The sequence below is a fragment of the Streptopelia decaocto genome, assembly GCF_964273445.1.
Source record: "Streptopelia decaocto genome assembly, chromosome: 1".
NCBI lineage: Eukaryota > Metazoa > Chordata > Aves > Columbiformes > Columbidae > Streptopelia > Streptopelia decaocto.
Window position 1 is genome coordinate 42,899,470 of NC_138663.1, and position 26,251 is coordinate 42,925,720.

General features: G+C 42.5%; 3 protein-coding genes across 9 annotated transcripts; all 3 read right to left on the reverse strand.

Moving 5' to 3' along the window:
* Window positions 1–3,068: 3,068 nt before the first annotated feature.
* Window positions 3,069–9,684, reverse strand: SMCO3 (single-pass membrane protein with coiled-coil domains 3). 2 transcript variants are annotated; one of them, XM_082043338.1, is made up of 3 exons: window positions 6,986–9,684; window positions 6,433–6,487; window positions 3,069–4,823 (listed from the first exon to the last, which is right to left on the reverse strand). In XM_082043338.1, exon 3 carries the CDS (start codon window positions 4,807–4,809, stop codon window positions 4,132–4,134), a length of 678 nt encoding a protein of 225 aa, XP_081899464.1. In that variant the 5' UTR covers window positions 4,810–4,823; window positions 6,433–6,487; window positions 6,986–9,684; the 3' UTR covers window positions 3,069–4,131. The 2 variants fall into 2 exon arrangements, with proteins under 2 accessions (XP_081899464.1, XP_081899463.1); XM_082043337.1 differs by having other exon boundaries at window positions 3,069–4,826; window positions 6,986–9,683.
* On the reverse strand, window positions 7,149–15,064 carry ART4 (ADP-ribosyltransferase 4 (inactive) (Dombrock blood group)). Of its 6 annotated transcripts, XR_014183141.1 has the most exons (4): window positions 14,609–15,064; window positions 12,718–13,344; window positions 10,867–11,893; window positions 7,149–7,283 (listed from the first exon to the last, which is right to left on the reverse strand). XR_014183141.1 is itself a non-coding variant. In XM_082043333.1 (3 exons), the coding sequence occupies exons 1-3, from the start codon at window positions 14,699–14,701 to the stop codon at window positions 11,669–11,671; spliced, it is 945 nt and encodes a 314-aa protein (XP_081899459.1). In that variant the 5' UTR covers window positions 14,702–15,064; the 3' UTR covers window positions 10,210–11,668. The 6 variants fall into 6 exon arrangements, 3 of the variants coding, with proteins under 3 accessions (XP_081899459.1, XP_081899461.1, XP_081899460.1); XM_082043333.1 differs by lacking the exon at window positions 7,149–7,283 and having other exon boundaries at window positions 10,210–11,893; XM_082043335.1 differs by lacking the exon at window positions 7,149–7,283 and having other exon boundaries at window positions 11,664–11,893; window positions 12,618–13,344; window positions 14,618–15,064.
* Window positions 15,065–18,332: 3,268 nt separating this feature from the next.
* On the reverse strand, window positions 18,333–24,314 carry LOC309449857 (osteocalcin-like). The gene is made up of 4 exons (XM_082072349.1): window positions 24,183–24,314; window positions 22,300–22,335; window positions 20,230–20,299; window positions 18,333–18,672 (listed from the first exon to the last, which is right to left on the reverse strand). The coding sequence occupies exons 1-4, from the start codon at window positions 24,247–24,249 to the stop codon at window positions 18,543–18,545; spliced, it is 303 nt and encodes a 100-aa protein (XP_081928475.1). The 5' UTR covers window positions 24,250–24,314; the 3' UTR covers window positions 18,333–18,542.
* Between the last annotated feature and the right edge of the window lie 1,937 nt (window positions 24,315–26,251).

Genomic DNA, 26,251 nt, shown 5'->3' on the forward strand with positions numbered 1-26,251 from the left:
TAGAATCTCCAGCGCGCCGGCTCCAACTCTATGATTCCGCCTCCTTTTCTCGCCCGCGTGGAGGCTCCTCTATGGTTATGCGGGGGGTGGTCACAGCCGTCACTGCCCCCCCCGCTCTTCTGGGGAGATGCCGCTATCTGGCAACAAGGGGCGTGTGATAAGCCTCAAAATCACAGAATGTTAGGAATTGGAAGGGACCTCGAAAGATCATCTAGTCCAATCCCCCTGCTGGAGCAGGAACACCTGGATGAGGTTACACAGGAAGGTGTCCAGGCGGGTTTTGAATGTCTCCAGAGAAGGAGACTCCACAACCCCCCTGGGCAGCCTGGTCCAGTGCTCTGTCACCCTCCCTGAGAAGAAGTTTCTTCTCAAATGTAGATGGATCCTCCTGTGTTCCAGTTTGTACCCACTGCCCCTTGTCCTACCATTGGTTGTCACCGAGAAGAGCCTGGCTCTCACCCTTTACATATTTATAAACATTAATGAGATCACCCCTCAGTCTCCTCCAAGCTAAAGAGCCCCAGCTCCCTCAGCCTTTCCTCATAAGGGAGATGCTCCACTCCCTTAATAATCTTTGTTGCCCTGTGCTGGACTCTCTCCAGCAGTGCCCTGTCCTTTTGGAACTGAGGGGCCCAGAACTGGACACAATATTCCAGGTGTGGTCTCACCAGGGCAGAGTAGAGGGGAAGGAGAACCTCTCTCAACCTACTAATCACCCCCCTTCTAATACACCCCAGGATGCCATTGGCCTTCTTGGCCACAAGGGCACAGTGCTGGGTTTGTGTGCTGGCTGCTGTTCTCCGGGAACTGCTGGAGAAATGGATGATGTTCGTCAGGCAACTGCAGCCGAACGAAGGGAACGGGAGAGTTAGTTGGGCCCCAGCAGGGCCAGAGGATCTACGCTGTTACTTGTCTTTCCCTACATTGAAGAGAAGCTGCCAAATTAATGTGTACTGTGATTAAGTCATAAAAGACATACCCACCATTAACCAATTGACATGAAAAATGGTTTCTGACCACCTGCAAAACGAGGGGATATTTTTCAAGTTTTAGATCCTTCTGCATGACAGTAAGGAGACAGAAGGTTAAGTGATACATAGTTTAGAAGCAGAGTGCTTAGTTTATATTTAACTAATAATTAGTAGATGTGACTAAGAAACTAAACAATTATAACTAACATCATCAATTATTTCTTAGTATAGATGCATTGTATGTCAAAATTTTCAAAAATTGTAATGCATATGTAATAATTATGTGAATATAAGCAATGCAAGAGCATCCAGTCTTTGGAGTACTTATGGAGGATGATCCCCAGTGTTCCCCAATGCTGATAAAATAAAGAATGCCACTTAACAGTATAATTGCTGTTAAGTTTATTTCTTCGCTTCAACATTTTCCTAAATTTTCCTCATGCTGTGGAAGCCTCTGCAGCAAATTGGTGACCAGCCTTGCAGAGGCTGGTGGACACCTGGTGGAAACTGTTCTGCTTCATTGCCTAAAGCGCCTCTGCCAATGAAAGTGTGGTTACATGCATTCTGCTCTCACTTCAAGTATACGGGGTGTTTGAAAAAGATTGGCCAAATTTCAAACCAGTGTATTTCGCAATGGCAACATGTTACACAAAAATTTGCAAATGGTTTAGTGAGTTATCAAGTCGCATGCTACACCACAATTACGGATTCAGTCCTCCTGAACTGGAGAACTCAGAACTCCTTGTGTTGTGGGGTTGCCATCTTGCAAACAACAGAGTGCCAGGGGCTGTTTGTGTGGTTGGAGGGGCATCTAGCAGTGATTATGTGAAACTCCATGCCCCGCCCTTTCAAGTGGTAAGAGTTTTATTCGTGTATGTTCCTGGTTACAGAGATATCGTGATTTGGAATTGGGTCCATCTTCCCGAAACACCCTGTATAACTCTCAGTACTGCAAGTCAATCCCATCGACTTTATTACTGCTGGAGTTGGGGGGAAAAGAGTTTGGGAAGGTCACAAGCTGATCAGCAGGTTTTTAATCTCGAAACCACCTTGTTAGGGCTGGATGTTCCCATGCCCCTCTATGACGTCATGGGCAGATCTCCCAGCTGGCTGGGGACACTGACCCAGCCTCGGTGACCTCAGAGCCTCCAGTCTCATAAGCAGAGGGACAGGCTGCCACCTGCCTGCCTCTGCCATCTTCAACATCTTCCAACATCTCATGGGCATGAGGACATCTGCCACACCTGCCGCTGACGGCAAGCCAGCCTTCCTTTAGGCCCACCAGAAACAAGGATGTATGAAAAGGTGAATAGAAATTTTATATCTTTATGTTTCTTTTTGCATATCCCCCTTCCTCTGACACTGCTTAGAATTTGCTTTCAAGAAAATGTGGACAAACTGCCTGAAAAGTTCAACAGATTTGTTTTTATTTTACTCCAATATTCTTGTACAGCAGCAACTGGTAATGTTACAAAGGTATGTACCAAGCTGGTGTTTTTTCTTCCTAAATTGCAATGTACTTTCGCACACAGAAACTCAAAAGGATCCAGGAACTCCTGCCCCTCCAACACTCAAATATTGTTGTTCTGTTGATTGACAGTCTCTTAAACAGGTACCTCAAAACTGAGGGCCACTTGCATCAGGAGACATCACATCTTGGAGAAATTATGCCTCAGGTCACCATGTCACCCAGCACAGCACCTCGTGTGAGGCAAGGCAGCGCTTTTTGCCTCTTCTGAATTGCCTTTTCTGACCCACATGAAGGGTTACGAAGCCAATTGAGAGCTTATCTTTTGTAATCTCACCCATCTCTTTTTCACACACACAATCTAGTTATAATCATCTAATATTTAATGTTAATAAACTATGAATTTGATTATGCTTTTAGTATGGGGGAATCTGGTACTAAAAAAGGAATCTATACACAATTCTACCAGGTTAGTCTATCATGGATATAAAAAATTATTTATAAATTGCATCTATAATGAAGATTTTAAACTTTTTTCATTATTTTTTTAAGACTGATTTTTCAGAAAAACAAACAAACAAACAAACAAACCAAACAAACAAATAACACGAGTACAGGAAAGACAGGTCTCATTCAGGTACATTTTTATTAATTCTTACTTTTTTTTTTTTACAAAGATCAAAGCAAAAAAAGCCAACAACAGCAAATCAGAGCAAGAGACTGCAAATCATGTTCCTGCTTCCAGCTTAGTTTTTAAAATCTGAAAAAATAAGAATATTTTGTAGCATATTTTGAAATGCAGAATCTGAGTATGTTTTTGGCACTCCCGCATTGGTGAGACTGGGTAAAGCATGTGAAAATAAATTTAGTGCATTAATGGGGCTGTAATCCTACAGACACTTGTACCTGTGTATAATCCCATTTCAACCAACAGAGCAGCAATATTGCACAGGAATAACAACCTTTGGGTTTGCAAGAGCTGGTCATTACTGAGCAAAAGAGGTTATTCATGGCCAAGCGTGCCTGGAACACTACAGCCCTTTTCTCTCAGTTGTGTGTGTTTTCCTGTAGGCTCGTGCTTCTCTTACCTGCTAATCTACTGGGATTAAAGTTTATTTAAAGAAGATCTCTAACTGGCTCCTTAGGCAGGGATGGGACAGGAAATAGCAGTTAAATATGCTTCAGCTAGTCCTTGTAAGCACTTCCATGAACACGAATGTAGCCCTAATCCACACTCAGAGTTTAGCAACAACAGCCATCCTGACGAGCCCTCCAGATGATGACGTGGACTGCCTTGTTGACATTGTTTTCTCCCACCATGTTGTTGTCTTTGATATAGAAACACAGTAAGAGAAAAGTCACACTTTCTCACCACTACTGCTCCAGCAGTGAATATTATTGTCACTAGTACGAATTACACAGTTCATCTACAGTGCATTCCAGAAAACAGCTGAAGGAAAGGTGCAAAGTGTTTGAAGCATTGTCTCCCAGAAGCACCTATAAACCAGTTCCGTACTCATATATTTCAGTGCCAATTCCCTGCTCTGTCACATCTCTTGCTCTGCTGCCACTAATAAGAAAAAAAGCCATTTACCAAAGTGAATCAAAAAGGTTTCTGCAGGTGTAGCTGCTGCAGCTGCTGTCACAGCAGATAAGAGAACTCCAACTTCATTCACAGAACTTCAACTTCATTCACTGAACCTGCTTTCTCACCAAAGAAGTCACTTCACGTATGGCACACTGGTACTTTTCTGAGGCTGCTTTAAACTCAGCCAGGTGCTCCTCATAGCTTCTCACAGCTTCCAGAAGCTGATTCCTCTCCACGGCTCCCAGGATGGCGTGGAGGATCATTTCAATGCCGAGCCCAAGAATGGTGATGCTGATTCCTCCAAGAACAGATGCCCCAATCTGTGCAAGGAGGCTGACAAGCTTGCTCACAGTGAGAATTATAAGATTGGAGCTGAGTAATTTGACAGCTACCATCCCAGCTGTTGAAGTGGCTTCTCCAAGAACAATGGAAAAAACTTTCTGAGCTATTGCAATCTTCTCCAGCTCAGGCTCTTTGATGTTATACAGTTTCTGGTACAGCACAGGCTCCAGCTTTTCCTTCATGTCACTATCAATCTTCTGTACCTGATGCTGAATCTCAGTCATCGCTTGAATGATAATGTCACAGTTTTCCTTGACAGTGCTGCTTTCTCTCATCTGAATGCGGGTAAGGGTACAGCCCAGGTGTTCATTCAGCACTCCAGCCAGCTCATTTGTTGCATGGAAATTCATGGACATACAGCTGAGCAATTCCTGGTGCAGATGGATCAGTTCTTGCCGTCTTTTTGGGTTGTCTGGGTAAAGGAGGTCACTCAGCGCCATTCTTCAGAAATAGGCTTCTTCAAGAAAGAAAAGAAAACTCTTACTCTACTCAACACCCACAACCCTTGCCCATAAAGAGCAGTGAAATGTCCTTTGTCTCTATCTCACTGATTCTCCTTATACTCAGAAAGTCAAATCCCAAAGTATAGCTCATAAATATATAAATCTTAATTCTTGTTTGGGATCTTTAGCCAAATGATTGGAAAAGGACTTTATGAGATGTTAAGTACACTCAGAGCAACAAAAATAGCTAACAAATATGTAATTAGAAAATTGGTAAAATGAATATGTGTCATTCAACACCTTGGAAACTGAAGATGGTAGAAGCTGAACTAGTTCACTGAAAACCAGAACAATCTCGTTTAATCAGCAGAATCTAAAATAAGCTCTGGAAATGAATGGCCTGTTCTAGACACACTTTTGTATCAGCCTGCTATTTTCAATTAGTGGCATCTGATTTTTAAACAACTGTGTTGACCAGTGGAGTGGGCACAGCCTGTAGCATCGTAAGAGTTTTTTATGCCAGTGTAGCATATTTCTACTCACATTCAAGTGAAAATGTTATTGTATAAATACTCTGTGCTTATACTAATAAACTCACACTTGGGAACTCATAGAGAATGGTAAAATTATCTATAATAAGCGCATCCTAACCTATATCACCTTGTACACGTCTCCCACTATGTTTTCTTCCCTGATATTTAGCCCCTCCTCCTTCACTGCTTACTCATTTCCCTAATACTGTGATTCCCCATTGTTTTTTTCGTTCATTAAAAACCACACAGCTGCAGACTAACACCAGTGGGTGCTCACCAAGCTCCTAGGACATGACTGGGCAGAATCTGACCCTGCATTGTCACTGCACATACCAGAGGACAAAATTTAACTGATTTAATTCCCACTCCCCACACCAAACACTTGTGCCTAATCATTATGGTCACCGTTATTCTCTGAGCCATCACTGGTTTGGCAGCAAAAGGGCATATTTAATGTATTTTCCTTCATCACCTGCATATCAATATGCAGAGTCCAAAGTGACTGAGTTACCAGTGATCATGGAGTCACTCCTCATCACTCAGCTCCTGTAATCAACTCTGTGCCATTTCCAGCTGCAAAGTAAAAATGCTTTAGCATGATTTTGACTTACATGCATCTGCCTTACTTTGCAACAGGGGCAGACTTTGAATGAGTAGGATGACTAGCTTATTTGTTGATATTTTTACATTCTTGGCCTTCTTATCACAAATCTGGACCACTTTTATGCGAAGCTTTGCATTTTTCCTAGATAAATCTCTTGTTGCTGTTGGTGCCTATATATCACGGTTATAGCTACAAATAGTTTTGTGTAGGAGACTAACTAGATTTTTCTTCTTAAATTATACCTTTGTGTCATTTTGGTCCTTTGTAGTTCTTATGTTATCTGCTAACTGCAAATCATCTGACACTGACCCAGCTGTATTTTACTAAACACACCCTCCCCCACAAGATCACTGTAGAAAAACAGAATGATTTCAACAGTCCCATAGCCAACTTTTAGTCTCGGTATTGAAATACAAGCCAGTCTGAAGATGATCTTTTCCACAACATTTTGCACAGTACAGTACATTTTTTTCAGCCACTTACCTTGTAGATCTGTCAAGAGAATAAACTCTTTAACACATCCTTCTCTTGCTTCAAGCTGGAGGGAACAAAGTACATGTACAGTAAAGATTTGTGATTATCAGGAAACATAAAACCATGTCAAGGCAAAGTATGATTTCATATCAGTCCTGCCTCAGGGATGTTGCTGTCTTGCTCTCGGACTCAGTGTGATATTAGAACATTTCCATTCCAGTGATGCTGTGTTGAAAGATCATTTGTTTTTTCTAATTTGTAGAAAGTGAGAGGACAAAATACTCTGAAAGGAACAACACTTCGACAAACATTTTATGTAATAGACAGGTGTTAAGTATCTATTCTTTATGCATTATTGTTCCAGTTTCCTATAACTGCTCTATTTTTATGTCTCTTAATTCTAAAATTACCTCTTACTCTTCACATTAGCACTTTTACTAGTTTTCACTTTTGCTTTCTAGAGTTAGGCAGGCCACATACATTTCCATATTTCTGACCATTTCTCCAGCTCCAGGGAGATTTTCTCTATAAGCTTTTATAATCAAACATTTAGACTGCCTACCTGATTTTGTCTGAGTGCTCCTGCAGTCAGTCGAAATGTGTGTGGAACGATGACTACACCTTCTTTCCTGTGTTCCTCTGGTGGTTTCCAGCAGCATGTGATGAGTTAGGGATCCAGAGCTGGGCTTCAGCTGGGTCCTGTTGCCTGCCTGCTTGTCATTAATTCTATTGTATGATGTTTACCCAGATTCATCTTTTTTTTTTTTTCTTCCTCATTTCCCCTTCCTTCCAATTTTAACAGTTTTCAGTTTATTTCATGCTAGTTTCCACCTGCTAGATCCTCCAAAGGCCTTCTGTTCCTGGAGAGAATAGGTACAACATGAAGCCCTCCGCCCATGACAAAGGTACCACCACAGGTTCCTACAGCCATGGCTGAAAGGGAATGGTGGTGTTTGCTGGTCTCAGAACATAAAACATGTAGGACAGCACTTTTAATTCATACAGATACAGGATTAGGTTTTGTACTGGGATATATAAATCTCTATTGTTCATAAGTATAAAGAATAAACACTAATGCTTGCAGCTTTTCCTATGAACTGTTGCCATGACTGCTTTTGTACATTTGCGAATTATGGAAGAAAAGCTCAACAGTCCTACACAAATAGAAAAATACAAGGTATAGATGCCACAATAATAGACACCACAGACAGTAAAAACAAAATTTATCTGTCACAGCAAGACAAACTTGTACTTCTTGCCTTCATCCAAGCTGTACATCTTTCATGCTCTGATCCTTAGAAAGACAGATCTGCTGCTCACTAGTTTCTGGTCATGAATGCTGCCTCCCCAGTAGAGAATGGTTGAGTTCTCAGATGAAAGGAAAAGATCAAGCATAAAATGAGCACTCTGCAATTGCCGGCTTATTTTCCCCTGAAAGCTGAGCTATTGTGTTGAACCCGGAACCACAGTACCAAACTCCCTTTGTTTTCAGAACTGTAGGCATAAGATGAGCTGAGAGAGAAAACTAATGAACTTCTGCAATCGTCAATTAGTCATGACTCCCGTTATTAACTGAGAATACCATATAGTCCTGAAATATTTCTTCCAGTTACTGGACTGAATTTAATTGACCAGGCTGGCAGCTACTTCTATGTCACATTCTATAGGCTGGAAACTGATTACAGGTTTTCAACGTTTGCAGTGAATGCAAATTCTTCTCTTCTAGAGTGTCTATCATTTGGAACATGACAGAAAATCATTTAAACAGTAAGCAAGCTGTTTTGTTCCTACTTTACTCTGAGTATTTAGGGAAGATTAATAGCGGTTGTTTCAGACCTATTTATTTCGAGGGAAGGACTTCATGTGGAGTGCCTGTCACCCTTCTTTGCTGCAATTTGCCAGGTCTTCTGCTCTGATGCCATGAGAGTGGAAGAAGTGGTGTAGAGCCCCAGAGCCAGCTCTGGCTGAACAGCAGTGAAGGCTAAAATCAATTTTGTCATTTCACACAATTCACCCTGCTTTCGCTATGTGAAGGAAAAAGAGTAAGAGGCAGAAGGTTGATCTGAGCACTGAGAGAAAAATCTTTGAAAGTATGAAGTGGGATGGGAAGTTGTAACTGCTTGAAGACATCTGACTGCTCATCTAACCACAGCAATAGCTGATGAAACGTCTGCTGCAACCAGTCTGGCTTTCCAGGGCTCTGCCACAAGCAAAGGCAACATCAGCAGCTGTGTGTCATGCATCCCAGGATTGTGCCTGCAGTTGGCCTCTTAGGTACAAGCAGAAGGACATAACTTCCTTAGTAGTCAATATGGTAGCAAGACAGGAGCCCAAGCAAGGAGAATGTATTGTTCTTCCACCTATCAAGGGGTGTTTGCCACATCTAGCTGCTGTATGAACTGACAGATATGGGTCACATCACAGGAAACTGTAGCCTGAAAACATTGCAGGACTCAGTCTTCAATTGCTTTGCCTCTTGAATGTACATGTCTGATGCATTTGACTTTGCTGTGTGTATTCCCCCCTCCCCAGAATATTTGTTTAATTCTGTGTAGACCCACCAGTACATATAATACAAACTGAAGGATTTCAGTTCTAAGGATGACGTAAAGTAGATTGTTTGCTAGGACTCCCATGAATTTACCAATAAACTCCAAAAGGCAAGAACAATTCACTTACAGCACCTCTATTGCTTTTCAGATTGCATGCTGCAGGCCAGAGTCACACTTCCTGCAGCCATAAGAGTAAAGATACTTGCAGCTGTTTGCACCATATTTTGCTGGCCTGCTTGGTAAGACCCCTGAGAAGGCTGACAAAGAGCTTTTTCTGTTTATTTCTAACTGTAATGTCTTGGAGGAGGGTGGGTCAGGTGGGCTGATAATTTGTAATATTGATTTCAGAAATGTATCATTATAGCTGAAAATACATCCAGTTTTATCCCCCCTTGTCTTCTGAATTTCTTCTGTTTTCAGAGTCAGACCCCACTTCAGAAATGTTAGCTCGCCTTGGTTTTCAAAGTGATAAAGAAAGGCTGGCCGCAGCCTGCCAGAATCTGTATGACTTAGTGCACATCTATGTCTCTTCAACCAACACGATATTACAACTCCTCAATATGCATCTTGGCACCAGTTTCCCCACCTTGGCAGTAAAAGAAAACTTCAGCATTAGAGAGAATCTGCAACTCCTGGTCAATGCTTTGAAAGATATGCAAGCCAGCATGGAAACAAAAGACAAAGTTGTAGAGGAAAGCATCAGCCACCGTTTATATGCTAAGATTGCTGGTCACATCACCTCCCTACAGGACAAGGTCACTGCAGTAAAGGAACTTTATGAGAGTTACAAGGGGGTTGTAAACAGCATCAAGTGTGTACTTGTTGCAGTGATGTTGAAACATGACCGTGTCCCTGACACAGTAGAGTCTGCTATTGGTCAGTTGAGTTCACCTGCCTTATCTCTCCGAGTATCAGAACTTCTCATGGACTATGCTGATATTATGAAGATGCTGCAAGAAAATAAGACAACAGGTACCACAGACGGCAGCTCCTCCTCGAGTGGAACATCACAACAACTCAAGCTTCGCTCTCTACCCTCCTCTTCTACACTCGCTTTCCTACAGACTATCCTTCAAGGACACAGATCCATAAAGAAAAGCTTGAGAATAGTAGCTGAGTGTTTAGAGGAGGCTTTCAGGGTGCTGAAGCCACCTTGTGATATATTCCAAGCCTTTGTTAAAACACTTCAAGCCTGCATGCTAGAAATAACAGATAAGAAGCAAGAGACATAAATGTGCTGATGTGTCAGAAATCCACCTTGATTCCTGTTTTTCTGACACAGGAAAGAGTTTAAGCATGTTTGAACACATATACAAGAGGTATCTACAGCAGCTGCTTCTAATCTTTTCATTCTTTTTTGAAATATGGGCTTAGTATCTTTGAGCATCTAGGGGTCAAAATCAAGCTCTGACAAGTTATTATTTGAAATAACTGGTAAACAAAGAGCAACAAGAAAGTAACATGAAATATAGACAGAAAACAACCTAATATTAAAATAGTTGTGTATTAAATCTTTTTTAGCTGCCTGGGCAAGCACTTGGATAGCTAACTTCTTGTTTACCATTTCAGACAGGGGATGGTGAATACAGAGCTCCAGCTTCCTTCCAAGATCAGCAGTGACTGAAAGCTGGGGTCATTTGTGAAATGTGTCAGTGAGTTTCAGTTCAATTATTTGTTGGCTCCACTGAAAACCTAAATCACCATGACTAGTCTCCTTGGACCAGTGAGATAACCTCTCTGACAGTAGCCTCAGCCCAGAGCTAGCATCAGTGGAGGTGAGAGACCAGGAGTGAAGTAGCAAGCAAGACACCTTGGAAAGGGGAATTGCAGGCAGAAAATGTTTCTTAGCATTTCTACACTGTTATTTTTTGAAGATGGGAGAACTTCATACCTGTTCCGCCTTGGGTGTCTAAGGCTCCAGAAGTGCTAAATGAACACATAAAAATGAGAGGAGTCTATAGATAAATCAGAAATTCCAGCTCCAGTTTGATGTTGATTCAACCTCCAGCATTAGACATCGTAGACTGGCAAAGTAGAATGGCAGGTAAACAAATTTCAGTCACATCCAGCACCCATGAAGACAGCAGCAGGCTCCACAGGCTGTCCTTCACTTCAGCGTGAACTGACCAGATCGTATTCAGCAGCCATTAGAGGACTATTATGAACGCAGGATCTGCCTGATTTTTCAGAAGTGCTGAAGTCAAACATGAAAGCTGAAGACAGGCCTGACAAGTCTCCTGATCCTCTCCAGCTAAGTTCCATGTCTCAAAGCAGCTTTATGCTTCTGTCCCACGTGTGAGATGCAGAGAGTCAGCTTGAGATGAGAGCTCTGGCTTTGGTGCATGGGGTCAGGCAGCGGGGAAAGGCCACTATGCAACAGCCACAGACTTTACTGTCCCCTGAGACCCTGCACTCAAAGGAGATATGCAAGGCTGCACAGTTATCCACTCAACTTTACCACCATGGTGCCTTTTGCATCCCGCAGGCAGACTCTTTCTTGCTAAAAATAAAGGTACTAAGAGATCTCTAGGGTCCAAAGTCCCTATGTGTCTTTCCTGAATGTCTAAGGAAAAGCTACCTATAGTGAAGGCTGTCACTAACCTTCTCTTCACAAAGGCCATAGATAACTACCTTCCTACCTGAATGGGTCCAGAGAATGTCCTTATAGATGAAGCAGGCTAAATGTTCCAGTGTCAGCTGGAGAGCTGCAGCTGAAAGCAAAGGCAAGGTTGAACCTTGTGTAACAGCACAAACTCCAGACACTGATTTCCTGTGAATTCTTGCCTGCTATTGCAGTGAATATATCTGGATGCAGCCAGAGAATCAGTCATTGTGGGCCAAGCACATGAAAACTCCAAGTACACTAGGAAGAACAGCAGAGGCGAGGGCAGTGGAACCACTGTTCTTGCTTCTTGAAGCTGAAAGAAAGTCAAGAGAGTAGTCATTTAGAGCTCTTTTGGCTGCCTAAAGCTTCCTGCACTCACTAACACAGCCTTTGCCCATAAAAGCCATTTTCTCAAGTCTACTTGCTACTTTGGCTTAGGTCCGGGCAAAAACTCTCATTCCCGAATGATAGTTTTGTGCTTAAAGTTTGCATTCATGCACTATTGTCCAAAGACACAAAAACAAGAGTCCCATATTGGTGGTGGACTCACAGAAGGACAGGGGTGTGGAACAGGCCCAGTGATGTCTTCCAGCACAGAGTTATCTCTGTAGCCACGGAACTCACAGTGTGCTTTACCAAAGGAAGCCCTTCCTCCCTTCTGTCACAGGAAACACCGCTATCTGAATTTAAGCTGCCAGCAAATCTCATCTGCCCTTGCAAAAGGAATGCTAGGGACACAAAAGCACATGTCCTATGACATCCTTGCCATGGCAGATGGGATAAATGGAGGCTGCAAAGAACCCTAAGACCTCCCATATATCAGGTGGATTCACCTTTATTGAGCTGTGGAGTGCTCCCAGGTTTCACAACAAACAGGTAAAAACTGGGTCATGTGGCTCTCATAGGTGAGCACAGTGGGCAAGCTACAGATTGGGCCTTGAGCATGGACCCATGTAGGTGCAGCTGGTGAGGATTTTTTGGGGCACTTGAGACCAGACTGTCCTGCGAGCCCCTGCATGAAGGGCTATGTACAATACCTTCCACAAGCTGGCAGTGGTACTTGCTGTAGTTCCCCACAGAATGCAGATGCAGACGGTTACCATGCTGTGACCGAAAGAAGCTTTTGACAAGGAATACCTCATATGGGGGAATGAGGACTTCCTTCTCAGATGTGTGGTAAGAAAAGCCTTGCACGGCTGCTCCCAGGCAAGTGGTCACTGTGAACAAAGTCTCATTCCCAAACCTCTGGGCTTCATTCCAGAGGCGGGAGGTGGAGGTGAAACGGCCAAATCGCACTCTGCTGCCTACCGCGGCCTCAATGTATAAGTCCTTTACACCCCTGTGCACTCGGTAGCACTTAGGTTTCTCCATGCTCTCCTTGCTGCTCTGCCACTGCTTCATTATCTGGATAGCAGTCGTTAGGTAAAAGTGAAAATATTTGAAACTGAAGTTATGTCTGTAGTTCTCTGGAGAGCTTCCTGCTGTAGATGTAGCCCAATTGAGCTCAGAGTGCAGGGAAGAGTTCATGGTGTAAGCCATGAGGACTATAGCATGGCTCTCATGCATCTCCCTCAGGAGACCTACAGGGCTTTTTAACAAAGCCTCCTGAGCCTTCTTCCAGAGAGTCAAATAGTCCTTGTTAGCAGCTATTTCCTCTTGGAAATAGTCTCCTTGTTCCAGTTCTTCAATCATCTGCTCTCTGCATCCCAGATACTGGTCATCAAAGGAATGCAGAGACATATCCATCATAAGGTGGGACACAGCCTGCAACATAGAAGCAAATTAAGGTTAGTATCAGAAATGTGAACTTCTTGTGTATCTCTGTGAATGAAAGCCAAATTTTTCCTTACCTTCTTATTGCCTCTTTGTCATGATTAGCAGAGCCAGCACAGCAGGTAGGCATCTTTGACAAGACCTTCCTGAGCAACCTCAGGTTACAATCCAAGCCCCACCTCAGGCACATGCCAGGCAGGATGCCAGAGTTCTTTTCTGATATGAAGCAGTGGCATTAAAAACTTCAAAAGCATTAAAAACTTCAGAGCGTGATGGTACAGACCCCGCAGGACAGACCCATGGTATATTTATTTCAATATCCTGCTCATGATTAATAAGCAGTTTTGAAGAGGGAAAGAATAAGCAAAACCATGTGCTAGGGCCCATGCAGCCTGAACACTCTTAGAGGTCAATTTCTTCTTCCTGTCTTGTCACACATCTCAGACATGTTTTGGCTCCAGAGAATTATGTTCAGTAGAGGACAGTATAGTAACAATGTGCCAAAACTTTTGTTGGTCCATTTTGTCTCGGTGAGGCCAGTTAGACTTGTCATGTAAATTAACATTAAACACATGAGTAAGGATTTATTCAACTGGATGCAGACGGGATTTATTCAACTGGACAAAAATAAACTGTAATATATTCTGCCTATGAAATGACACACTAATGATCTGTTTCTAGCATTTCTAATTAATAAGAACTGGTGTGATAAGAAATCATGTGAATTGTGGCATTTTTGCTTTTTGATCTCCTAGAGGACTTGTGAAGTACTGTAGTCAGTTGGTAGCTGAATTCTACAAGTAGATATTCACTTAATTTCAGAGAGTCATTCTAGACACATAACCAAATTGGTACTTTTCTTAGCCTCTGAAGCTATACTGGTGCATAAATTGTATATGGATCCAGTTTATTTTTCCATTATACCATAATTGCTTTGATGGAAAGCTAAAAGGCAGTCACAAGAAATAGAACAATGTTGTCACTGTTCCATCCAACAACACAGAGATTTTGTCAGAGCCATGGCTGAGACAAGCTGGAAAAGGAGAGGAACAAGTCTGAGAGATCTACTCACAAAAACACCCTGGAAACCATCTGGCTCCAAACGAGAGGAAATTTCCAATCAAGTGGTTAACAGAAATCAGGACAGGTAAGAAATGGAACAGAGCAATTGAAAGCAGAAGAGTTGAAACTGAACCCAAAGGCACTTAAAGAACGTGTTTCAGGAGATTAAAAAAAAAAAAAGAACAATGTTTACCCCTTTTACCAGCATTTGTGAGGAGATCAGCAACAGAAGGCTGGCCAGCACCACTGGCATCCTAGAGTCCACCTGAGACACTGTAAAGGACATTTTGCTCAAATAGAGGTCATTTATATCTGCTTCTTTCCCTTTTTTCTTGAACTGGAAAATTCTGCAGTTTGTAACTTGCACTCAGGTTTTCATGGCGATTCTTCAATGAAAGATCATTCACCAGATTCTTACAGTAATTCAGAAGTCATTAATCAATCCAGACAATTTACTGGTAGAAGTGTGCCCACGATCCATAAGGCAGGGTCTGGTTGCACCAACTCCAGCTGTTGCACGTGACCTTCACCTTGATAATTCTCTTAATTCCAAGGCATCTAGTATTCTTGTTCTTGCAAAAAGGCTGAAAATTCTGGTTTGGAGAAGTTTAAAGTGGCTGTCTCCCAAGGAGTGATGTGTCAGGATGAAGTGGAGAACGTCCCTTCATCAAGAGCTTAAAAAGCACTTTTATAGAAGTGCAGAACTCTGATAAAGCCAACATAGAAATGCAGGGTAGGTTGGGATCCCATCTGGAAAACAAGATAACGTAACTATCTCTCTTCTCAGCTCCCCCTGGTTTCTAATAATGTGCTGACAGTCCTACCTCTACACCACTGCAGAGTGGCACTGTGTTGAACTGTATACATTAGGTAAACTCAGAATGAGTCTATCAATACAAATTCAATACTGAGACTAACCTCTCTCTAGTAGCTGCTTTCCATCACCCTTCCCAATAAAGGGCAGCAAGTTACCTGCGAAGCCCCACGGCCTCTGACAACTCTTTTGCATGGAAAAAAGAGCCAAGAGAAGGTGTAATGGCCTCGTCCTGACTACAGAGAAGTCCGTTTTCCATTGCCTGCTACAGATAGGCTCAGTGAGGGGGGCACTTGTAGCCACGGTGTGATTCCTTGGGAAAAGAGGTGTCTGTGCAGCTGCTGGGATTCTGTGGACAGAGAGCATTTGCTAAATATTGCTGAAATAAGGTGAGAGATGACATGAAGGTCTCATACTGGTTTGCTTTTGACTAGTTGCTATTACTTCTTGGAATGGCTCTATCATTTTGGGCTGTATTTTGATGGCTAAAAGTGATTCCAGAGAAGAGGTTGTGAGTTTATTCAGAGGCATATCCTCTTCTATTCATGCAGAGATAAAAAGGAGCTGAAAGGCTCCAGCGGGAACTTGACAATCAGGATAAACAACCTTGTTAGGATGTCAAAATCACTATCAATTCAGCTGCGTATAATCCACTTGCAGATTATGTCCCTATTTTTCCCTTCTGGTATCTTAGCATATGTTGTAGTGTGAAGTGAACGAGAAAGAAAGCCCCCTGTATCTACATTTTGAGATGCTTCAAAAGCAAAACTATAGGCTTTTTATCAGATTGCAATAAATACAATGGCCATAGGAGGGCAGCAGAGGATTTGTAATGGTACTTAAAGTGGCATTGACTAGATGAAAATCGAGTCTCTCCATTCCTGCAGTAAATTTGTCATCTGAATTGCACATTCAGATCTTTTAAAGGCCGTAATGATTTCAGCCCATGCAGACATGTAGTGACACAACACAGATGATGTGATCAAGGCCTTCATGTGCAACTTCCTGAAAAACATATTTACTGAAAGGGAGAGAAAAGTACAAAATTAACAAAATGGTGCAAATATAGACAGGAAGCATGACTTTCTTTTTATAGCAAACAAAACCATACAACAACAAACCCCCTAACTTGTTAGTGCAGCAGATAGTAGGGTTTTACTAATCTCTCCAGTATTTTTCCTAGCAAAATTTCCACTGCTTTCAATGAGCATTTTGTTCATTTTTACTAGGTGGCATTCAGAGGAAAGTTTCGCTGTGAGCAGTGAAGCCCTATCAGTTTATGCCAGTAGAGGGACCAGTCCCAGGTGTTTGATCAAAATAAGCAAAAGTAATTATTAACTGTTTTCTCTTTGGCCAAGATCAGCATATCCAGTACAAGTCATAGCAGCTTGCCAAACGAAGTGCTCACACTCACACTGGCAGTCATCTCTGTGGACTTATCCTGTGTCCTTACTTCAGAGCAGGGTCTTTCAGAGAAATGCTGAGTTTGGTAGATGGTCCATCAGGAAAAGCCTGGCCATCCTTTCCCTCACTGTCATGATGTGAGGGGATTGTGACCTGAATTCTACAACTATCTGAAAGGAGGTTGTACCATGGGGGGTGTTGGTCTCTTCTCCCAAGTGGCAAGTGATAAGACAAGAGGAAATGGCCTCAAGTTGCACCCAGAAAGGGTTTAGATTTGACATTAGAAATATATATATATATTTTTTTTTTTTTAATTTTTTAATTTTTTCCACAAAAAGGGTTGTCAGGCACTGGAACACGGTGCCAGAGAAGTGGTTGAGTCACCATCCCTGGAGATGTTTAAAAGATACATATATGTGGTGCTTAGGGACATGATTCAATGCCAGTGTTTGTTAACTGTTGGACTTGATGATCTTGAGGGTCTCTTCCAGTCAAAATGATTCTATGATTTCAATGTAGACTGATTCACATTGAGGCACAGGAGGCAAGAAGGAAGCCTCATACACGTGGATCCTACTCTTCGGCATTCATAGGAGCAGGTTTTATCCTAACCTCAGATGAGGGTTGTACAGAGGAACAGAGAGAAGCAGCACACCAACCTGCTTTACATGACCAGTATTGATTGCAGTCAGCAGCTAGGGATGGCTGCACCAGTTCACATGCAACCAGAGACATTTGGTCTTTCTCAGTCTCCTGAGGGTCAGCAGTCCATGACCTTGGAGATAAGATCTGCCACCTACCTCTCAGGGAAGGAAAGCCGACAGAGCACATCAGCAGTTGGACAGAATCAAGTCATGCAGAGGGAAGAGGATTTGTATATAAATACACACACCTATTTATTTATTTTTATATATGTATGAGAGAGATACAAACTGTCTTGAATAAATCAAATGCTGACCCAGCTTCAATCTGTCCATTTCTTTTTGTTTATTTCATAAAGTTTATTTATTTTTTGTTTGTTTGCTTTTATTTTTGAACTGTTTAGACACTGTTAGTTTCAAGCATAAATGTTAAAGCATCAGAGAGGAACAGGTTATTTTTTTGTTCTGCTTGGGTATATTCAGTTTCACCAGAAACTAATTGTAAAAAAAATAAAAAAATAAAAATTAAAAAAATAATAATAACAAGAGATTTCCAAGTTATTTTTTTTTTACACAGTCACTGAATGCAGCATACAAAGGCAGGGCTCAACTACACGTTTGGGGAATTATCTGGTTTTGCTATACAGGCAAGTTTTGTGACAGAATAATCAGAAGAGTGTACCAGAAATTGATTTCTGGCTATGTAACAATTTTTCCACACTTCTATCCTTGCAAAATGGCACATATTAAGGGTGACTATTCTACCTGAAAATACTGAACTTTCCTGGTCATTGTCCCTGGAGGCAGCAATTCCACCTTCTTCCCAGTGATCGGCCCAGGATCAGATCCATCACACTTACACATGTAGTGACATTCTCTTTTTGTAATCCTCATGCATTTTACAGAAGGTGACAAATGTCATGTTTCTAAGATATACATTTTCTCAAGAAGAATCATAATTTTTTCACCTATTGTGTTATGGGGATTCAAAGGGAAAGAGGTTAAACAGAATCTTTTCACTCATTCCTGGTGAAGCTCAAAATACCAGAAAACACAACTGAAGAGAAACTTTTTTAATGAAAGGAAGAAAGCTAATGCAAGCTCAACAGATGGGATAATTATTGCCTTGGTGTTCCAGCTGGTTTGGGAGACACTGAAGAAGTCTCCAGCCTATATGTTTTTCTTCCCTCCTTCCCACCCACAGCCTTCTTTCTCCTGGGGGATTCGGAGTAATCCCAAGGCAAATGAATGAAGTGACTGTCCCATCCTTAGTATCTCCCAAAGAAACGGTTGTAGGCCATGGCAAATCCTATTTGGTCAGAGAGATAGTCACAGGGGGGGTAGTTTTCACATTGCTCATGCATCTGTTCCATTGGACTTTTGTAATACTCAAGGTACCTGGAGTAGACAAAGAGAGAGATGCCATTCTACAGACGCGGTCAAGGCAGTTGGAGAGGGTTCACACCCCTGACACTGACATGAGAAGAGTGACTCCCCAGGATGCCCCAATATGGAACTTCTCATGAGTTAAACATCTACTCATATGGGGACAGACTACTTGATCAGTGCTGGGAAAAACTGAAGCCAACTTAAAGCAATTTCTCTTGAGGTTTTATAAGCAAAGGAGACCCCAGAAGCAGTTAGGGTTTGTTGTTTTGTTTTGGTCCCCAACCCTATTCCTCCACTACCCAGGAATCTTTTTTTTCTTGTTGTTATTATTATTTTTATTTCCTGCTCACACAATTTACACCTAATTTCTGCTCACTTTTCTGCCAGCCACTATTTTCCTTTAGTTTCAGCAGTTTCTTATTATCCTCACTTCTGTTGTAGACAGTAACACTATACCCACTCAGCTTTTGTTTTGCCAGGCTAAGCAAGCCTAAATCTTTTAGTCTCAGCTATACACTCTGAATGCCATTCTGAACTCCTCTTCCAGGTTTGTTTAATCTTTCCTGAAGACTATACACACTGCTACAGAAGTCCCACCAGTATCTCATGAATTATTACTTTATTTCTGTATTGGAAATACCCTGCTGCACAGTTGAATTCCATTTGTTACATACATATTTCTTGACCATACTTCATGTTTAAATAAATTGGGATGTCTGTCAATCTCAGTCCTTCCTGATTAATGCTTATAGCAGAAGCTACTTTTATGATGCCTCATCTATAAGTGGGTAGTCAGTACAGACAGTACAGTTGCTGCTACTGAATTTCATTTTGCTTTTAATCACAGTGGGTTTCAGTATCAGCCAGTTCCTCTGCTACAATACTCTGGTTCTTTCCTCTACAGATGGGGCCTCCCAGTCTTCTATTATCTAAAACCAACATTTTCCTTCCAGTACAAAGATGGATTGAATAAAAATTATTTTTGCACAGGCCTACATGAGACAGTGGCTTAACAATCTCTTCCAGTAAATATGTGAAGGTCATTCTTGCGTTACCTCAAATTTCTCCAAGTGTTTATAGCTACTATTTCTCCAAATCTTTGTGCCTAGGATCTTTGCACAAATAGATGCAGGATCTACAGCTTCAGAAAGAACAGCCAGTCTGATCTAGTCTCATGCCTGCAACAGAGCTGTGCTTCCTTTGTGGGGAGACAGAGGCAAGGACCAAGGCTCTGTGATGCTCATTATCCTGGAAATTGGCTCTGATGGCCCTTTAGGTTAGAGCAGCTCTTAACTGGTATCCTGCTGTCCCCATGACTACCCCAGACAGCTGGTACTGTCTTCCTGGGAGGAATAGCAGAGTCCAGCTATGAGCTCTTAAAAGGATATTTATGAAAAAAAGAACCATTTATCTATCAGTGTATCCTACAACATTTTTGCTTCTACACATGAAGGTAATAACATAAATGTGCAACAAATTAATGCCCTGTCATGTCCCACTGCCTTCCCACCCCCTCTTCAGAACAGGTCCAGAGTCCAGTGTTCAGCCTGACTCCTGAGCTGTTACCGTTCATACAGACTGGATCTCTTCTGCCTCTTCACAAAGGCGTTGGCAACTTCCTTTTTAATCTTGATGCCTACCAAGAGAGAGCACAGTGGGTTAGAAATGCAGGGCCAAGGTCTCTGCAAAACACAGACCAGTCTAACCTCTGAAAATGGATAGTCTACTCTCTTCATAAGCAGATGACTGCTACAGCCCATCTTAGTTGCTTGTCCACTCCACTGTCCACTCAAAGCCCAAAAGATGAGCTCCCTCCTCACTCCAACATGCACATTTGCATGGAGCAAGGGCCTTTTCTATCATAAGCTATATCCCCTTATCACATTGAATGATGTAAGTCCATAGCAAATGTACAGAAAGCAAAGTCATGACAGCATAAAATACAGATAAGAAGAAAATTAAGAGAATGGCACCCTCTCTGCCTAGCCTGGGTAACTTCAGAGTCTTGGCTTCCTTTCTATATTTTGACTCAGACTGAAAGTGATGTGGATACCAGCCAACAGGCCTTAAAACGCCTCCAATGAGCCATAAGCAACAGGCAGCACACAGAAATACCAATGCTCACATGTGCAGAGTTCCACAAAATGTTAAGGGTATAAAATAATGACAGTAAACAACACCCAGGGAGAAATATACCCAGTATGTCCATAGATCCTGGTGTTCAGTCACCTAGAGAACATGAGAGATCTTTCTGCCATGACAGCATTGACCTCTGGTCTCCACTAACATACCATGTCAGCACAGTTGCTTGTTTGCTCCCTTGGATTCAAAGCTGTGCAAACACCGTGGTGCTGAGGAGCACCCCAAAAACAGCAGGTAGAGCCATTCACTCCCCAGACCCAGCCAGGACTCAGCACAGCCTCACTCCACGGGACGGACCCAAACCAAGAGAGCTGTGCACAGATGTCAAAACACCAGCAACACAGGTAGCTGCACACTAACATGTTTCAGCAAAGAAACTGGAAAATTGTTGCTGTCTCTGGGGAAACACAGTTTATAAGACCTCTGCCTGTGGGGAAATAGTGGGATTTGTGCCCTTCACTCATCATTGTGAAGTGTTAGATCATGTTTATGATTGGCAGGTGAGAGGTACCCCTTCTTGAACAAGCTGGGGTTTAGTCTGGATCAAAATAACAACTACACAGAAATCGCCAATAAATGAGCTGTCAAAAATCACCACCTTTCCCTCAATGCTCTTTGCAGTTTTTTTCCTCTTTCCCAATCTGTGTTTGTATTGGCTCACTGGAGAAATACCAGCTTTCATGCTCCCCAGCAGCAAAGTTATCCTTTAAGGTGTGAGAAAGGAGAGACAGGGAAGAGCGAGAGGGTTTTTCCATACAGATTTCTGCCAGGATCAGCTTGCTGCAAAAGCTGTGGAAAACCCAAGGTGTGCAAATCCCCATGTCCTGAGTGACCTGATGGAGGAGGGACTGCAACCTTCAGAAGCAGCCAAGGAAGGTGCTTGCTTTCAAGCTGTCCCAGTTGTGAGATTTGACAGGGATGTGACAGCCTATTGTTGTGTGGCACCAAACCTTTCTGGTCTGTGATCCTGCACACCAGACTGGTTGCTCAGCAGAACCAAAAGACCAGTGCCTGGAGACCCTGAGGCAGGTTCTGCTCTCTTAACAGGCTGGCGACACAGCACTTTGTCTGGGTCTTTGAGGCCAGTTCAGAGAAGCAAAGACACAGACGTATTTCTCCACCCACGTCACCCTGTTTCACAGAGGGCAGATGCATCCAGCTGCTAACAATCTGCAGGACTCGTGTCTTGTCTGGGAGCTGCCCAGAGTTGTGGAGACACAAACTATGGCACTAGCACACCCAGAGTGATGCTGGGCTGCTGGTGCTGGAAGGCTGACCTGCCTTGTGTCTCCTGCCCCCATGGCTGTGAAAGGCAGCCCCTCCGTTTGCTGCAGGTGCTCCTGCACTTCAGGGACTGAACTGCTGAGGGAGGAAAAAGGGAACAGCTAGAGGGAGCCAGTATGGCTCTTGTTTACTCCTTGAAACTATGAAAGGGGAGAAAGGAGATAGGTGCATGAGAATGTAGCTGAGCATCAGTTACAACAATATACTCACTGGCAGCACGGGGAGATCCTGAGAGGTCTTTGGGATCTGAAAGACAGACAGAAAGGAGTTTGCTTGTGAGTCCCCCTCCTCTGCCCCTGTCTGTAAATGAATCCCTCTGCCTACTGGCTGGGTCCAGCTCCCCCCACTTTCCCAAAAGGTCTGTTCCTCCCAAAATCAGTTTTATTACCATCTGCCATTAGAGACAGACTTTTTCACCACAGCAAAATTCACCCATTATGCCTGGATTTGTTGAATTTCAACTTCCTCTGAGACAAATTAAATGACACAATAAATATATAACCACTGTGGAAGCAGGAGGGAGACCTTTGTCCTTCTCCCTCCCCACCCTTGCAGGGACAGCTAGAACTAGGGGACCATTTGAGCAAAACCCCACATTTGGACAGAACTTGAAGATAGCTGAGCATCTCCTCTATCTTTCAAAAGAGATGCTTCCTTAACTATAGGGAGAAATCACAAGCTATTGATAGGGAAGAGAAAGAGGGCTAAAAATTAGGAACAACTCTGTCCTCACAGCTTTGCAGCTCAGGGCTGAGGTCCTGGCTCAGCAGCCCTCCCAAGAGGAATTTGTACACTATATTTCTGTCAGTTCTAATCTCAAGCCTCAGTGCTTCCTGCAAACAACCAAGGAAAGCATCCTCTAAGAGAAATGGAAGGTCTCCTAATCCCAGCTCTCCCACACTGCCCTATTTCACTATTTTTTTCTTCCACTATTTCACTATACCTCTTTTCAAAAGTGTCAGTTCCACCCAAGTCAACAGGTATTTGTCATAAGTGTATTTATGGGCAGAAAGAGGACCCTAGAGACCAAAATAATAGCATCTGTGCTTAAGCAAAAATTTAATGTGGAAAGGGTTGTGTGTAGTTCTATTTTTAAGCAATGTACACATTCCCTGGATTAAAATAATAATAATAATAATAATAATAATAATAATAATAATAATAATAATAATAATAATAATAGAAGTTACTCCAAGGCCATTAAGCATTCTGGAATATAATAATGACTAAAAAAACCCTCAGATATATACTCAAGAGTGAAAAAATGAGGAAGAGACTGACAGAAGGAGAACACTGATCAAACAAAATATATGTGCCAGTACTCAGTCATATCTGATACCACGGACTGAACAAAATTTAACCCTAAATGAGACAGGAAAAAGAGCTCTCTCCCGCTCAGCTTCTCTTTTCCTTATGTGAAGGGAAAACACTTGTTTTTCAACCTCCACCCCTTCCCTCTCTCTTCATCAACTATAGAGCTGCCACTACATTACTATCTTTTCATCGCAAAGTCACCATCACTAAATCACCTTCAAATGTGATGTCCTCTTATTTCAATGGGACAGCTCCCTTTTTTTTAGCCACCAACAGGAGGCTTTTTTTCCTCCAGAAGTTCTCCACATCCCACATTCCCCTGCAGGTGAAGGCTTCACTCTGTGCCTGTCTCTGTGATCCTACAGCACTCCAGGGCTGGCAGGCAGAAAACCACTCTCATTGTGGTCAACACAAATCTTTCTGCAGCTCAACCCTCTTACTCAAAAGCAAGCATCCAGCATGCCTTTGCCAGTTCACCTAAATGCTAAACTGGTTTAATGCTTAAAATGTTTTAATTTTCTGCTGCAATTCAATGGTGCAATTGAGGGTGGAAGGGCGGGGGGGCTGACCAGTGGAGGACAGTGCCCAGCAAGAGATGAGGCTCTCTCTCCCCAAGCCCTCCCTCTTCCATGACTCTGTCTCTTCAACAGAGATCTGAAGTTGTGCGATGAGCAGGGTTGCACCTCCTCCTCCCAAAGCTGCGTGTCCCTCCCAGACCAAAGCCAGGCTGAGGACAAGCTGCAGGGTTGAGCAGCTCGCCTGGGAAGACATCCTCTTACCTTCCTCACAACAGCAGAGCGCTGCCAGGGCCAGAGTCACCATCAGCAGTGCCAGCAGACTCCTCATGTCTTATTTGGCTGTGCTAGTATCCCCAAACTCAGAGCTTTTCCTGGAGGTTCTCCGGAGCTTGCTTTCGGGCAGCAGTTTATATCCTGTGATTGCCTGGAGAGATCGGGGCTCTGGCTTCTGTTCCTGTGTTGGAGCTCCAAAACAAAGCCCATCCTTTGGGCCAGGAGATGTCAGGTCCTGGCAGCCATTTTGGCATCCATCTCAGGACTTGTGGCATTTCCGGAAGATTTTATCTGAGATTTTTGAATAGGACTGTTGAAGAAAAACAGCTGACTAAAAAAATTGATTTTATTATAAACATGAAAATCATTCAGCCTCTTGCTGAAAAGCCAGGGGAAAGACCAGTGTACCCTGAAGCAGACCAGCTCTTTTTGTGTGATGGGGCTCTCTAATGTGGAAAATCAAACGAAACTGAACCCAATAGTGACCCTTTTCCCCCACCCCACCATGACCCATTCCCGTGAAAGTAAAGAAACCCATGAAACAGTTTGCACAGGGCAAACACACAGTAGATTTTTGCTTCGGACAGTTTCACAAAACCACTTCAGAGACCTGAAAATTTTATACTGTTGGGAACTTTGGAAGCTAGTTTGAAGGAGAGTCTTTCTTTTTCTTCCCAGAAATCTTCACAGTTTGGGGGCTTTAATTCGGCTTCTCTTGTTGAAAAATCAAATAAACTTTTAGACTCCAAAAGTGTTTTATTCTTCAAGACTCGGGTGGCTGTGGTTACTTGGTACATCAAGAGCCCTGCATGGGCTCTTTTACAACCTCTCTACCAATAACCCCATACTCCCCAAACCCACCATCCAAGTTCCCAAAGCCATGTCCCAAAAACAGCATATGGTTCACATCTTCCTCTGCCTCATATCCAGTCCTTCTCAGCCCACATGCAGGGGACATGTCCAAGAGTTAGAGAATTAAAGGCTAAAAGGCTCACAAGGGCAGTCAGAGCTATCAGGGATTTTGCCAATCCTTAAAAACACAGTCTTTTAGCTTAGAAAAAGTTCAGGATTTAAAAAAAAAAAATATATATATAAAAAGGAAAAAAAAAAAAAAGTTTAACTTTTCTGCAGTCCAGGAAAGACTGAATATATATACTAACAAGTTCCAGCAAAAGTATCTTAAAAAACAACAGTGCAAAAAAATAAATATCTAAAAATAATAGGTAGTCTAGGAAAGTTATGCTTCCAAAAGAACACTTGAAAGAATATAAATATAAAATTGTAGCAATCCAAACAGCTTTACTTCCCAGCTTTTCCCAAGCTTTCTAAGTAGCATATAGTCTCTTAAACGTGTTTGGTTATCACTTACACTAATGAAATCACACAGAAATCTCTGGTATTATTGATTATTTATACTGGTAAACTGGAGGTTGGAATAGAGAGATATTTCTGGACACAGATGCAGACAGAACTAGCCCTGTGCCTCCTGTTTTGGTAGTGTCACAATGTCAAGTCAAACCCAGACACTGAAGACTTACTTGTTGACTTTAGGGTATGAAAGTTTTTCTCTGGTTGGTGATCCTAAGATTCATCTACTTGGGAACATGCACAACAAGTGTGTATGCAAATATACCTAATGCATATGGCTTTTTTTCCTTAAACACATTTATCTCTCACTTTTTCCTTTGGACCAAACTTTAGCAACTGTCAGGGTGGAGTTTCCTATCAGAAGTGTTTTCAATAAATAAATCACATTTCTTTCCAAAAGTTCGTCTTCAAAGCAGGCAAAGCTTTGAAGCATATTTTTGGAAAAATATGTCTGTTTCTAATGTGGCAAGCAGATTTGGCTCTAGACTTAATTTCACAGATTAGTCAACAGTTTGATACTTTATACCGCATAGCCTTTGATAGAATGCCATTAATCTTTCCCACTTCTATAATTTGTGTTTGCCTATGGAAGTCTGGAGATGGAATATTGAAACCTGCTGAGCTGAGATGGAAGGTGTTGTGTCCTACACACCCAAGACCAAGGAGCACCTGAGCTGCTGCAGCTGCTG